The sequence below is a fragment of the Aulonocara sp. 'chitande type north' Nkhata Bay genome, linkage group LG10 (genome assembly GCF_057382095.1).
Source record: "Aulonocara sp. 'chitande type north' Nkhata Bay isolate Kocher_YH1m ecotype deep benthic linkage group LG10, A_spYH_male_GT1.1, whole genome shotgun sequence".
Taxonomy (NCBI): Eukaryota; Metazoa; Chordata; class Actinopteri; order Cichliformes; family Cichlidae; genus Aulonocara; species Aulonocara sp. 'chitande type north' Nkhata Bay.
Genome location: NC_141353.1, coordinates 5,806,735 through 5,821,993, shown reverse-complemented (window position 1 = coordinate 5,821,993; position 15,259 = coordinate 5,806,735). Strand labels below are relative to the sequence as shown.

The following is a 15,259-nucleotide window of genomic DNA, read 5'->3' as shown; positions in this document are numbered from 1 at the left end:
CAGACTGGCGACCTCTCCAGGGTGTACCCCGCCTTTCGCCCTATGACAGCTGGGATAGGCTCCAGCGCCCCCCGCGACCCTGAAAAGGATAAGCGGAAGCGAATGGATGGATGGATGGATGTTTTTTAAATATATACAACAATTGAAAAATACTAGTATAAATAAAATGAGAGAACAATCAGGAGTCACAATAAGATGCTCCACAAATTATTTATGCCACTAAACAAAAAATATTTGTCCAGCCGAAGACTGAGCATACCACAGGGATAAACCCTGCAGGCCTGACAACATGTGTTATTCCTCCTGTTTTCCACCGGCAGACAGTGTTTACACTGCAGTCTGCCTTTGTGACATGCATTAGTACCCTACATTAGTACCCTCACTGACACAACCATTAGAGATGGGAATTCCGGCTCACTAAAAACTCTTTCGGCTTCCAACCAGCTCTTCAGGTTGTTTTGTTGCTTTAATTAATTTATTATTAAAAACAACATAAAATTATGTACAAAAGGAATTACTAATGTAAAAAAAAACGTGGTTTTATTTATATATGTTTATATATAAATATATACAGTGGCCCCTAGAGACAAAGCACGTACAAACTCCAAAACACATTTCTAGCGTTAACTGAACTTCCAAAACAGAGCTACCTAGATCACTTAAATTACACAATTGAAAGCATGTGTGTATTACAAGCACTCATATATATTTTCAAAAAATTAAAAAAAAAATGTTCATTTACCTGTTGCTACCACACACCAAATCGCTGGTACTTCCTGGCTTGTGTAGCCACTAGGTAACCAAAGCTCAACCTTGGGCCTAGCATTCTGGAGCACTTCTGTTGTGTTTTGAACATGTTTTGGAGTTTGTACGTACTTTGTCTCTAGAGGCCACCATAAATATACTTTTATTTATTCACTCCACATAAAATGTAATAAATAAATCATATAATACAAAAACCAACTTTTAACTATTTAAATTTTCAGCTTTTTCCTTTTACAAATTTAAAGTGAAACAACACAAAACACTGCAAACCACAACACAATTAAATATAAATTATAATATGAAAACAAAAAGAAGATGCACATTCTCTGTCATATAGGCCTGCATGAATAAACTTTCTGAATCCTTTATCATCCGCAACTGAAAATAGTTGTGGATGATTACTATAATGATTAATATAATGTGACGCTGTTGTCCCTGGCTCTCTTTCTCTCTCTTTCCCTCCAGCTCTATTCCTGTGCTACTTCGAGTGTAACTCTCGCTCAATGGCTTTTGTTGCTGGCACTCCCAAAACTTAAAAAAAAAAAAGCATTTTCTAAGGAGCCTGGAAACGAAAGGTGTCTGGACTTCTTTAAGTTGCTTGAAGAAGTTCAACCTCTCATCCAAGAAGCTTCTTCACTTCGACGGTCAAATGGTGGAGAGTCCCAGATTTAAGCCCTATGGGAGTGTCCCACCAAGAGGGACAATGGACCCCCTAATGATCCTCTACCTTAATCACACGAGGCAATATGTGAAAACAGGTGTAGGTCACAATCAGCCAAGGTTTCGGGTGAACTCATTGTGAAACCCTACCCCCACCCTATCATGTGATTTCCTGAGGTCAGAAGGCATTAAGGCGTCTGGGAAAGGGATCTCAAAACTGGATTATAGATGGCAAACAGTTGGTGTCGTGAGCCAACTCCTCTGTTCATAGAGGGTCATTCACAGTGAATGGCTTCTTTTCACTCCTCTTTCAAACCATCTGTCTTCTCTGTCCAAAATGTGAACACTGGTGTCCTCGAAGGAGTGACCTTTGTCCTTTAGATGCAGATGGACCACTGAGTCTTGTTCAAAGAGGGTCCAGGAGGATCTCTTCCCCTTTCCACGGGTGTTGCTGGGCTCAAAGTGTTAATGCTATCCTATTTTAATAAACAACACTGCCATATGCAAAACTAGGGTGGCACAAGCCACCCCATGCCACCCCTCTAGATCTGCCCCTGCCACTCTGTCCAAATCTAATTTGGATTATGTAGGTAGGTATGACCGACCTCTTGCCACCAAGATGGTCCATTCCCTCAGTAATCCATTATTAGAGAATTCACCACTTCAACTCACCCACCTGCCAAACTTTCTACGACTGTGTCGACTATTGGTTTGTATCAAACAAACCAATAGTCCCACTCTAGGTAATTCAGTAAGAATACTGAATTAACTAAGTGAGCTGCCACACTCACCTCAAACGTATTCCTTTGAGAGAGAGAAATAAAAGCTCTGGAGCCTCCTGTTCCCATAATGCAAACAGTCACCAGGAATTCCCTCGCCTGACATGCTCATCTGTGTTTACTTGTTGTTTTGCAATAAACCTTTTCAACATTGAGTTCTTCTCCACTTTGCTTTCTTGCCCTCTTGGCTTACAACAGATGAACTGAAGTTTATCTGCTACCAAGTAAGCAAACAATTCAGTTTTTCATGAAAGCCTTATTTTTATGCATGGCCTGGCCTTTCGTCCTCCACAATGGAAAATGGGTATCACATTAGCCAGCTCCTAATTTTATCAGTTCTTCAGTCGGCTTTAAGTCATCAATATCATTTCAGCCAGATGTGACTCATGGGCTGTAAATTTGACACCAAGCCCCCAGTTATAATGCTGTATGTGTGCCAGTTAGTGTTGGACCTGCGTAACAACAAAATAGTGTGCTGCTTTTTACAAAAGGATCTCTGTATGTCCGTCAAAGGCATTCACTCTAGTAAACTGCAAGTAATTAGTTTCTGAATGGAGTCACTGTAAGGCCATGTTATTGTTTCACTGCCTCCATGAACTGGATGCTGTTTCACCCAAAAAGCAAAAGCAGAGTTCTGTCTGAAAAGCCTAGATAGTGTCTTCATCAAATACTGAAAAAAACTTCCAGATTATTTTAATGAGATCTTTATTTTTTGAATCTGATTAATCTGTTGCCTGAAGAGATTGCATTCAGCTGTATAGGTCAGGTCTGGCAGAAATGGGCAGTTGGGTGGAATTCTGCCCGCTTTGGCTGTGTTTCTGTAGGGCAGTTAGCAAAATGCTGTCCATTTTTTTTCAACTTTACAAATTTGTTTTACAATTAAGATATGTAGCTCCTCATGAAATAGCACAGTTGTGTTCAAGAACACAACTGGAAACGAAAGGCGTTTCCATCAAAATTAAAAAAGAAAACAGAGGTGTCATTTAAATATGTTGTGATATTTGAAACTAGTTGCCCTAAGTTACCTTAAACACTCTGGCCAGTGTTTATCTGGAGTAATTACCCTGTTAGGTCACGACGTCTGTACGCATGATCTACAATACTTTTGAGGATGCTGTAAAACTGCGAAAGAAACACAAATAGTTTAAAGAGTCACTGAAATGTCACTTCTGTAAACTCCACCCACACTGCGTGAACACTCAGCAGTAAAGGAACAAAACATATGAAGATTCTCTGCAAGGGAGTTCTAACAACATCGCAATTGACAGCTTCATATTATATACTTGCCTGTCAGAATTTTACAAAATGCGCAGCAGAAGTTAACGGTTGACAGCCCCAGAGGCTCTGAAACCATCCTTCTCCTTTGTGATTAAAGTTGTGTCTGAAGATGAAGAACATCTTGAGGTCAATTCAGAATGTGATGATTCTGATTATGAACTAAATGAATTAATGTAGGAACTACTATTCATATCAAGGCAATCACATCAAAAAATGGTGAAATATAGTGGTCTTCATCATCAAATCAGGTGACAGAGCACGCTTTAGAGTTTATTCAAAAAGGTACTAATATCTGAACATCCAAAGAGAAGTTGCTATTTGGACTGAAATGCCTTGTTGAGAAAGATCTGGTTGGAGATGGCACCTCTTTAGAATTATGTTGAGCATAAACACTTATCGAATGTGATATGTATATATCACATGTATATACGTATGGCTTAACAATAACATTCCCGACACTGCCATTCAACTCGTTAGCATGCTTCCAGGCAGACAGAGCTCTCGCCGAAGGGGTTAAGGCTTGTGGAGGGGGACTCTGTGTTTACATCAACGATGCCTGGTGTCACGATGCTGTTGTCGCTTGCAAACACTGTTCACCACTGCTGGAACTTATGATCATAAAGTGCAGACCGTTCTACCTACCCCGGGAATTTTCAGCCATACTGTTTGTTGCTGTCTATATCCTTCCTTGCTCCAATAACAACAACAGGAGTGAGGCCCCAAAAGTTGATTCTGTTCATCTGGACGTAGTGTTTTCATTGGAAGAAACGCTTTATCGCTCATCAACGTGACTTCTTCAGGAGTGAAGGACTGAATGAACTGTATCAGCATGTCAGTGAGCAGCAGACGGCCCACTCAGATGCGTTTCTTGTCCTGGCAGGCGATTTCAGTAATGCAGACCCAAAAACTGTGCTTCCTAAACTACACAAACATTAAATTTCCTATACGGGGGAAACAACATGCTGGATAATGTTTTCACTACCCAGAGAAGAAATTACAAAGCCCTCCCCCTCCCCTACTTTGGTGCCTGTGATCACATCACTGTTATGCTAATGCCAGCATGCAGGCTCCTGGTCAAAGTCACCAAACCACTTTGTAAGCAGGTGAGTGTGTGGCCAGAAGGGTCCTTAGAGGCACTGCAAGACTGTTTTTCCACCATATACTACTAATACAGACTACTAATACTTTAATAATCCCCAAGGAAATTATGTGGGTTACAGTCACTCCAAGACAATAACACACTAAACTAATTAAATAATACAATATATTACAAAGTTTACAAATTTAAGAAATAGCACTAATATAAACAAATCGCTCAATTATAAATATCAAGAATATTACTGAGATGAGAATCTTACACAGGTAAAATATACATGATTGACATTTATCACTAACCCAGCGGTCCCCAGGCCACGGACCCGTACTGGTCCGTGACTCATTTGGTACTAGGCCACAACAGTTGAGACTCGGGTATGAAATTTATGGTTTTCAGTCTCAATTTTTTTTAATCATTTTCATCATTAACTCAGTGTCCCTGGGTCTTTTCCCGTGTGTTATGAATAAATCTTCTTCTTTTTTGGTAACAGTACTGGTTTTATTTTGTTGTATTTATCTGCGACACCTTAAAGACCGGTCCGTGAAAATATTGTCGGACAACCTTTTTTTGCGGGGACCGCTGCTAACTTGTGAACTTTATGTGAAATGTATTATTTTACAGTAGAGCATGTGCAAAAGGGTGTAACTATCGTAGTAGTGTAAACACGTGTTTAGAGTGTATTAGACGGAGGAGATGTACAGGGAGATGGCCAAGGAGAGGAATGATTTCATGTGTCATTCAGTGGTGCTTTTAGTAATCTCAGTCTCTCACTGAACGTGCTCCTGTAAATAGCCAGCACATCATAGAGTGGGTGGGAGGTATTATCCAGCATTGTCCTTATCTTGGACAACATCCTCCTCTCAGACACCACTCTAAGGGAGTCCAGCTCCATCCCCACAACATTACTGGCCTTGCAGATCAGTTTATTGAGTCTGTTAACATCTGCAACCCTCAACCTGCTGCCCCAGCAGGTTGAGGGTCGTTCCTCTTCCTCTTCTTTTCTCTTTTTTCTGAACTGAGGACCTGATGGCTTTGAACTTTTCTTGTCCATCTTCTGTTGGTTTTAATTTTTCACTCCAGTATGAACACCCATCCCTCAACCCAAGGATCACCACATAACCTAACACACCTACACCTTAGTTCACAGATTCACTTTGTCTAGGGTGCATTTTTGAGATTTCACACAACCCAGGATTCAAATCATGAATACATAATGGACTTGGATTTACAACATTATAAATGAAATGTGCTCTATGTGGAAGCAGCCCCCCCCTCCCCTTTCGACAGGTTGTGTGTGAGACTTTAAATCATCAAACTGTAAATTTTTAATTGTTATTGATCCCTTTACCCCGAGTCCTAAAGTGTATATTTATTTTCTTACTCTTCATATATATATTGTTTGTTTACTTGCACTGCTGTAACTGGAGAATCGTCGTCTCGTCTCTCTATATACTGGACTGTAGCGGAGATGACAATAAAGTTTACTTTGACTTCAGCAGCAAGCAGGCGCACCGAGGGCTCTCACGCTCACTTTTCGTGTATAGAATTTCAAAAAAACATCGGTGCAAATTATAAGTCTGTATTATGTCTGGTGTTTTCGTGTTTGTTGGTTTGTTTTTATTTTGTTTTATTTTGGTTATCAGATGCTGCTCCGGCCGGTCAGAGAATCCCCCCGCCGCCTCGCCCCCTCCTCTCTGCACCGCAAGCAGCAGGCGCACTTCGCAAACGAAGGGTGCCCCTACTTCCACTAAATGGGCAATAGAAAACCGATCGGTGCCTATGCCATTCCCAATATGCACTGGCTGACGTCGGGGCAACATGAGTACAATCTTTTTTTAATTTATTTTTTGCCAATACCCATGATGCCGCCCCCCACCACGATGCCGCCCCGGGCAACCGCCCGTGTCGCCCGTATCTAAAACCGCTACTGACCCAAGGTGAGGAATATGATTTCTTGTGGAAGCAAATCCCAATATGAGAAATTCACACACGTAGGGTAAAAGTTTTGGATTTTGGATTTAGTTTAGACTAATCTGCTGAAGACTAACCCATGTGGTGGAGAGCCTATCTTGGCAGACCCCTGGATTTTAAACCCCTGATCACTGCTAGTATCTCATGATCCGGCTCTAGGCCTGCGCACAAATCCCAGGAAGTGCAAGCTGCATCCTTCGCAAGTCATGACCTTTCTGGGCAAGTCCCTGGACTCCATTACGGCCTCTGTGTCCCTCACTGCAGAATGACGACAGGTTCTCAGGCCATGACTAGGCCAGTTTCGACTCCGCTCTCGGGTCAGCTGGGGATTGTGCCTACACCTCATGAGCTGCATGGCCAACACGATGCAGGTGGTACCACTGGCGCTCCTGCACATAAAACAATTCAACATCCTCTACTGAACCTGGGTCTGTTCCTCACAGGCTACAGTGGTGGTCTTCCGAGGGCTCCACTGGGCTCTCAGTTGGTGGAGGGACCTGTCCAATCTGGAACAGGACCTGTTGAATAAGTCCAGTAACTAGTTAATTTCCACAAACACCTCCCCAGTAGGGTAGGATGCCTGCAGTTCCAACAAATTGATCTAGCGGAATGCCCAGAACCCAGTCCACAAGACCCTATGGACCTCATGGACCAGCTTCTGCCTCGACTTCAGGGGATCCATGTTATCATCGGGATGGACAGCACGGTTGCGGTGCTGCCCAGGCCCTTGCCTCTCTTTTACAGGACAGGCATGTGGCAGTGGGACAGGGGTGACCTTGCTCCGCTTCCGTTAAGCCCCTCTCAACATGAGATGTTGAGGGCCCTGGCACGGAAATGGCTCTGAGCTCAGGGTAGCAAGTGGTCGACAAGATCTGGCCCTACTTCCAGAGGGCGAGGACGGTCTCTTTGCCTCCAGGGAGTAAACACACAGACGGAGGCCTGGTGGCCCCTCTGGCCCCACATGCCCTGATTTTCAGCCATCCCGCTGCTTTTGGACAGAGGGACCTCCTTGGATACGTAATAAAGCAATAAACCTTTCAGCCTGCTCAGATTTGAAGTTTCATTTTTTGCTGTAGAAAGAAGTTTTCTTCCCACGTAGAGTGTACAGCAGACACTAATGTTTTTGTCACTTTTTACAGACTAAAACTGTTATGGTCCTTGTGCCTGGCCCAGTGTGGCCACAAATGTTTTTGTTTTTGCTCTGTCTTTTCTCTCCCTTCTCCAGCTCGATTTGCTCTCCTTCTCTCCTGTCTCTCTGCCTGGCTCAGATTGAGCTCCCACCCTTGGCCCCAGCACCTGCAGCTGATCACCTGCAATTCTGCATTTTTTTGCTGGCTCTTCTTAAGGCAGGGGCGCTGAGCAACTCGTCGCTGGAATATTGAGCAACTCCAGTTAGTATTGCCCGGCTCTGCAGAATTCAGTCGTTTCTCATTGTAACCCTCGTTTCTTTGACTCCTGAGCGTTAGAGGAGATGCTTGATGTGGAGTTTGTGTGGACGAGGAGTGGCGCGAGTGTGAAGGCTTTGTGTTTCCCAGACCCTGATAGTCGTACTCTCTCCCACACTACATATTATTGTTATTATTAGCCATTGTTGATCTACACACGTTTGTTGCTGCCACGAAATTGCACATTCTTATGTCATTGTCATGAGACACTCTCACAAACAAAATCACGACATTTTATTAACGCAGTAACGCAGCTTGCTTATGGGAAAGCAATAGTAATCTACTTTTTTTGCTATAGTAATCCCTTACATTACTCGTTACTTGAAAAAAGTAAAGGGTTTACAGTAACACGTTACTGTCTATCTCTGAGTGAGTCACTGTTCCACCCCTTCCCTGCAGAGCTCCAGCTGATGGCCTTATCCCTGAGAGGGAGAAGCTCCACGCATTAGGGCTGCCTGCCCCAGTCGCCTGTACAATGCACGAGTCTCGCCCACCATTCAATGGGGCTGGGGACTGTTTACTTCCTGGTGCGCGGTCCAGGGGTTGGAACCCATAAGGCTACAGTGCATGATATCCTGTAGTTTCTGCATTCTGCAATCCACAGGGATTTTTGACAGACAGGAAAGGGATGGTCTTCTGGCCCAACGCAGCTCCTCTGCCAAAAGCCCTGTCCCAGTTCCACCTATCCCAGTCAGTTGAGCTACGATCGGCTTCCCTTAAGGGCTTGGACTGGTAGGTGGCTCAGTGGCAGGCACCCCTGTGCCCCAGTTGTGCCTTGGCGGCATACATCAGGCTGATTAGGAGGAAAGACCAGCTGTTTATTGTCCTCTGGTATCCAGGGAAGACCCCTGTCTTGGTCTTGGTTGTCCCACTGGGTTTTAAAGGCCATTCAGCAAGTTAATCCCTCTACAGGGCTCCCCTTCCCTCTGGAGTGCGTGCCCACTCCACCCCGTTTGGCATTGTCAAGGGGCCATTTTTGATGTGACAACATGGTCATTGATCGACCTTTACTGGATATACATTCCCCGTACATACAGTGTTGCCAACTCCTCAGTAAGGAAAATCGCTATCCTAAAAGTCGCTAGAAGTCGCCAAATGACGTCATCGCCTAATTTGCATAATTGGTCATGCTAATCTAATTGTAACCTATGTTGTTGGAGAGAGAAATAACATCGTGGAAGAGACATAAAGTGAGTAAAAAACGTCCTAAATGCATTTAGAGTTTATTTAGAACTACAAATTAAATTTCTTTTAGCAATTATTGTTTTTTTAATGTCACAATTCCAACCCTGCTCCTTTACCCGGGCTTGGACTGGCAAAAGTGACCCGAAATAGGCACTCTGGTGGAGTTACTTTGTGTGTGTGTGTTTATAAGTAGTTTTAAACCTTGTGATCCACAAAATAGCATAAGAGTAAAAGAAGAACTGACTGCGTTACAGCACCCGCTGCTTGTTGAGAGTAAAAGCGATACGCACTTTCACGTCATTTTTTAGCGACTTTTTTTCTAAAAAAAGGGGTCTGAAAACTCGCTAAATATAGCGACAAAGTCGCTAAGTTGGCAACACTGCGTACATATGCAATACGTAACGGAATGGAGAGAGAGTCTCTCAGAGAACTAGCCACATGTTCTGTGTTCACATTTGTAAATCTGCAACACTCACAAAATACAGATACTTGGTTAACAAAGTACTGTTTCAAAGGCGCTTGTAATTAATATTTTTTATATAATCAACAGTACTAATTGAACTAATTATAATTAATGTCAAACTACAACCTAAACATGTAATGCAAACAGTGGTTCTGATATAATAATATAATATATAATATATTTATTTAAAGGCAACAATTATATTGGTTCATCATAAGGCAACTTAATAAACTAAAAAGAAATTGATATGTAAACATAAATACTTCTAATTATCTCATTAATTCAATATAAAAAGCCTTGACATAAATGAAAAACAAAAAATCCGTGTAAGAATCATGTTAATTTAACAATTAAAAATGTGCAGTTGTAACATAGAAAACTAATGTTGACTAAAGAAAACGTTCTTGCAATGACTGTTTGGGGTGAGGGGGGAAGACAGGACTATTGCAGTGTAACTGAGGGAGGCTTCAGGGTCACCGGATCCAGCCCAAGCTATGTGCTTTGTAAAAAAGGAAAGCTTTAAGCTTAATCTTAAAGGTTGAGCGGGTGTCTGTCTCCAAAATCTCTCTTTGTTGTCCCTGTCAGTAGGGTTAGGGTCAAATAAAGTTTTAGGACATAATAAATTATAGTAGTCCATCCAAGAAGTAATAAATGCTTAAACTAATTTTTCAGCCTCACTCCGAGGCAGATGTTTCTAATCTTAGAGATATTGCAAAATGGAAGAAAGCAGTCCCACATATTTGTTTAATATGCATGATAAATGACATATCCTTAAGGGAAGCATGTATAGTCTAGACAGACTTGGTCCTTGCTATGAACCCTGTGGAACTCCATAATTAACCTTACTGTGTGAAGGGGGCTAGCCATTATCAAGAACAAATTAGAGTCTATTATATGTAATTTAAACCACAAAAACAGCTTTAGGAGTTAATTCTTTTACATTTTGAGAGAAGCCAATTGAGTCTAATAATATATTAAATTTGTGTTGAGGTTTTCAATCTTTTGGGTGTTGATTCATTGAAACTAACATAGTCATCCTGCTGTAACCACGTTTTTGTAAGACATAAAATCAATATATGGTGATCAGTTAATTAATTTACTAACTGGGACTTAGAAGAGGGAGACGCGCAATAACATTCAAAATGTGAAACCAAGACTAGACTAATTGACTAAATTGGGAAAACTAAAGCAAAACAAACACAAAATGCAAGGAAACCAAGACGAGGGAAGTAGACCATTACGCGGGAGACACTGGGATAATACAACACCTGACAAAGGACAGCAGAAAACAGAAACAATATAAGCAAGAGTAATTAGGGAGAGTGGACACACACGCCGGACAAAGGTGGAATGAGTTGACCTGACAACACAGAGGAAGCAAAACTACACAGACTGAACAGAGGACGGGACACTGTCAAAGTATAACAGGAAATACCAAGACACAGACTAATTCACACAACATGACACAGGGAACGGGAAGAAAGAACACTCAGGGAAACTAGATGGACTTGGAAGACAACGGGAGGAGACACATGACGGGCTGGGGAGAAAGTACATGAAGCAGGGTAGACGTGGAAGATTATGTAAATCACAAGGGAGACGAGACAGAGGGAGACACGAGCATAATTTAAGAGACATACACAGAGGACAAGACAGACCTACACAGGAAACAGGGAATGACACATAAACAAGCAAACACGCATGATGGGATAACCTAAAACATAACTAAGACATGCTAACAGTAAACACTAGAACTTAACATTTCTCTACTACAGCAAAATAGGAATTAAAATACAAAAACCACTCAAAATGCTGGGTCACTGATCTACACAGTTAATCACATTGAGTTAAAAGCAAACGTGTTTCTTAATAGAGCTATATTAAATTAAAAATTAGTTGATCAAGCTGCTTCTTGTGACATTTTTTAGGACATTCTGGTCGGTCTGTGGCAGAGGTGTCCAAACATACAGCCCGTGGGCCAGTCTGCTGGATAAATTTTGAAAGTAAAAGTTCATAAAAGTCGGAGGAAATCGGACAATTCATGGAGAAAAAAAGGAAATCAAGTGATGGAATTACAGCGTCAGGAATGGCTGCAGGATCTTGCATTTCTGATGGATATTACAGAGCACTTGAATATTCTGAAGAAAATGTTCCAAGGCCGCAAAAAAGTTGTCACACAGTTTATGAGAGCATACATGACATTCAAACTGAAGGTGACTGTAACAAACCCACAGTAGACCCGGGTGCACGTTCATGCTTTGCAGCCTGGTTGCTTGTTCACACAACTCAGCTGCAGCATTCCAGCTGCCAGCCATACACCAAAAACAACAACAACAACATGATAGAACCCCATTTAGTCTTTTGTCCCGGGGAGACGTGATTGTGGATGCCCGGCAGGTGCGTTCACCTACCCTGCAGTGGCGCCCCGCCACACTGACTTTGTGGGAGACACAGCTGTCAAGTGGTGACCCTGCACATTTCCCTTGCCTAAGAAAGGTATGTGTAAAAGGGATTAATGATGACATGAAATAGTATAAAGAAGAGATTTCAGGATTGCTGTGTGAGTTTGAGAAACGGTTTTAGATCTTTGGTGAATTCGAGACAGAATTTGCAGTTTTTCGCTCAATCTAAATGCAAAGATAGTCATCACAGGTTCAAAGAGTGACGTTCCAGATAGTTTCAGCCAAAAAAAAAAAAAAAAGTAAACAAAGCCAGCAACAGAATGAGTTTTTCAGCAAGGCATATTAATAATGTAACACTATCCTCTCTCACACAGTCACAGTGACACACACACACACATACCATAAATTCTGTAAACAATTTTCTGACCAAAACACAACAACACAACACTTTTCAAATTCAACATAGCTGTCTCTATCAATACTGACAGTCAAATAGCTGATTCTGATACGGGTATGTAGAGAATACATATGAAATTGAACCAGGGCAATACTTTAAAAAGACATGTATATTCAGCAAAACCCAGCTCTGGATGAATAAAGTGGGGAAAGAAGTATGGTGGGGGGCGTTTGTGGGATGAGTTTTTTGTTGTTGTTGTTTTTTATGCACTATCCAGTAAAGCTATATCATATCAGCAATGATGTATTTTTTTTATATTTATATTTGTATCTTTTTAACACACACACACACACACACACACACACACACACACACACACACACACTTTTTGTTGTTGTTTTTGTTGTTGCTTGTTTGTTTATGTATTACATTATTTCCACATACACAATAATCCAATTAACATCAGGGCAAGTGAGGCGAGCAGTGCCTGTCAGATGAAATCTAAAAATAGATATTGATTAAAACATATCACAGTGAAAGAAATCTCTGCCCTTTTATCTCAACTAACATTCTGACATAAACCTTTTCTCATGCTATTTGCATCTACCATTTAAGATCTCTTGACATCTGCAGTAAATTGCTGCATATGTTCTATGGTCTGTGGTGGCAAATCTGCTTTTTTATTCTGCAGTGTGCTGGGGAGGCAGCATCGGAAACAAGGATGCAAAGAGGCTGGACAAACAGAGATACAGATTTCATTCAGCTATGGTTTAAAAAAAATTTTTTAAATCTTTTTTAAAAGCTAATGTAAAGCCAGTGACAGTAATATTTGATGAATAACTGTAATGTGATTCTTCTATTTAAAGAAATGCATTCTGATTATTCTGGTGTGCCAGAGAGAGGTTTCTTTAAAATGTTGTAGAACCTAAAATGATTTTTTTTCTTAATAAAATGCAAATGCACTTAGTCATATATCACATATTTCCCCTGTCAAATACCTCGCATAATCCAGTTCACATAATCCCTTTGAGGGGGGAAAAACATTTCTCTCACTACAGGTGCTTTGGGAGCATATTTGCATTTTGAGATGTCAGGCTGATTTAACATAATTTTACTACATCACGTTTCCTGACATCACAAGGAAGTTCAGTCAGTGGGACCATGTCCAGGGTTCGCTGACAGGAAAGTGTCATGTGTCAACGCACTAAAAAACTACATGTTTGCCTAATACCCCTGCAGCTATTTAAGACACTCTAAGACAACAACAACTTCTGCAGTCTAATAATACTGCAGATCCACTCCAAACATCTCCAAACATTAAAAATATTGACGTCTGCATACATTCTTTGGATGTACTAATTATTTCAGCTGAACAAATATAAAAAACAAACACAAAAAATGTAATTTTATTGGTGAGTGTAAAAAAAATTCTCTGTTCAACTCAGTCTTATACGTGTAAAGAATCATAAGTGTCTGTGGTGGAGGGAACTTTTTCGCTCTTTGTGCATGAGTATTCTTGAAGGAATGCAGGAATTTTTTTTCTAAATTTCTGATCTTTAGACTTCCACATAAAAAAACCTTACAAAAAGTTTTACTGACAGAATTTATTGACAAAGATGAGTAAGAAAGCAAGAGAGAAAGGGGCTATGACTGAACAGTGGACACCTGTGTGTTGACAGGAATAGGAAAGCCACATAAAAAACAGCAGCATGTAAAGACATACGGAAAACTGGAGAAAAAGAAGGTGCCTTACCTGGGAACACAAGCGCAGCAAACACCCATGACAGGATGATGAAGCATACCGAATTATACATGCTTCCCAAACAGCGCTGATTCTGATCTCTTTGGTTCTTATGTAGACACTCTTTTTGTATCTTCCGACAACAAAGCTTTCAGAAAGCTGCCCACTTTGCTTTTTTTCCCCTCTGCCTTTTCTTTGACTGTCAGTCAGAATAGCTTTTCATCCCCATTTGCAGGTTGTACTGAAGATTCACTGCAAATACTAGTTGGCGCCCTCATGTAGGGAGGCAGTGAGAGAGAGAGAAAGAGAGAGGCTGGTTCTTCAAGCAATGATCGCTCTCCCCCTCTTCCTCATACTACAGCGCATACAAGGATCACTACTCTACAAGACTGGGTGAAGAGGGGGGGGGGGAGGACAGCAGCCTCTGCTCATCCATAATTGGCTGATACCTCTGCCGATCAACAGCACTCAGTTGTAGCTCCGTGGGGTTTGTATTTCCTCACTTTGAATCTTCTATCCCCAGTTCTTTTTTCTTTTTATGAAATAATCAGAGTAGATTAAAATATAAAGATAAAAAGATAAGATGAGATATTTACAAAAAAGGATAAAAGATAATAAAGGACTGCTATTTAATACATAAAAAACAAAGCTGCCTCCACATGAAAAAGGTAATCTGGGAGTGGGTAATCTTGGATGCAGTATCTTCAAGAAATGTGATGTTATATTTCAAGTGATGTGACATTTATTTGAATGAGGGGCCATAATGCATACAAAAGCATAGCCAGACAAAAATGACCCTTCAAGATATGCTCCATAAGCGTTGTATTTCTCTATATAATTTTATGAATTTAAGATTTGTTGGAAATATGTGGCTCTGCGGAGGTCATCTATCGTCCATATTGCCCTTCCCCTAGTCTTCATCTACAAGCTTCTATCATTGTTCTATGGCTATGGCTATTGTTCTACAGCTCAATGCTACAGTTTGTGTATTTTGAAGCTCTATAGTAAGTTTGGTTGGTTCAAGGTCAGATCACGTTCTCTCCATAAGTTCAATCGGAGGACCACATTGAGTAAAAC

General features: G+C 41.2%; 1 protein-coding gene across 1 annotated transcript in view; it reads right to left on the bottom strand.

The window, feature by feature from the left end:
• Window positions 1–14,297, bottom strand: part of opcml (opioid binding protein/cell adhesion molecule-like) — a 442,688-nt gene extending 428,391 nt beyond the window's left edge. The window contains exon 1 of the mRNA XM_086307912.1: window positions 14,195–14,297. Coding sequence (XP_086164038.1) covers window positions 14,195–14,255 — 61 coding nt within the window. The 5' untranslated portion in view covers window positions 14,256–14,297. The remainder of the gene's footprint in view (window positions 1–14,194) is intronic.
• Window positions 14,298–15,259: the final 962 nt, after the last annotated feature.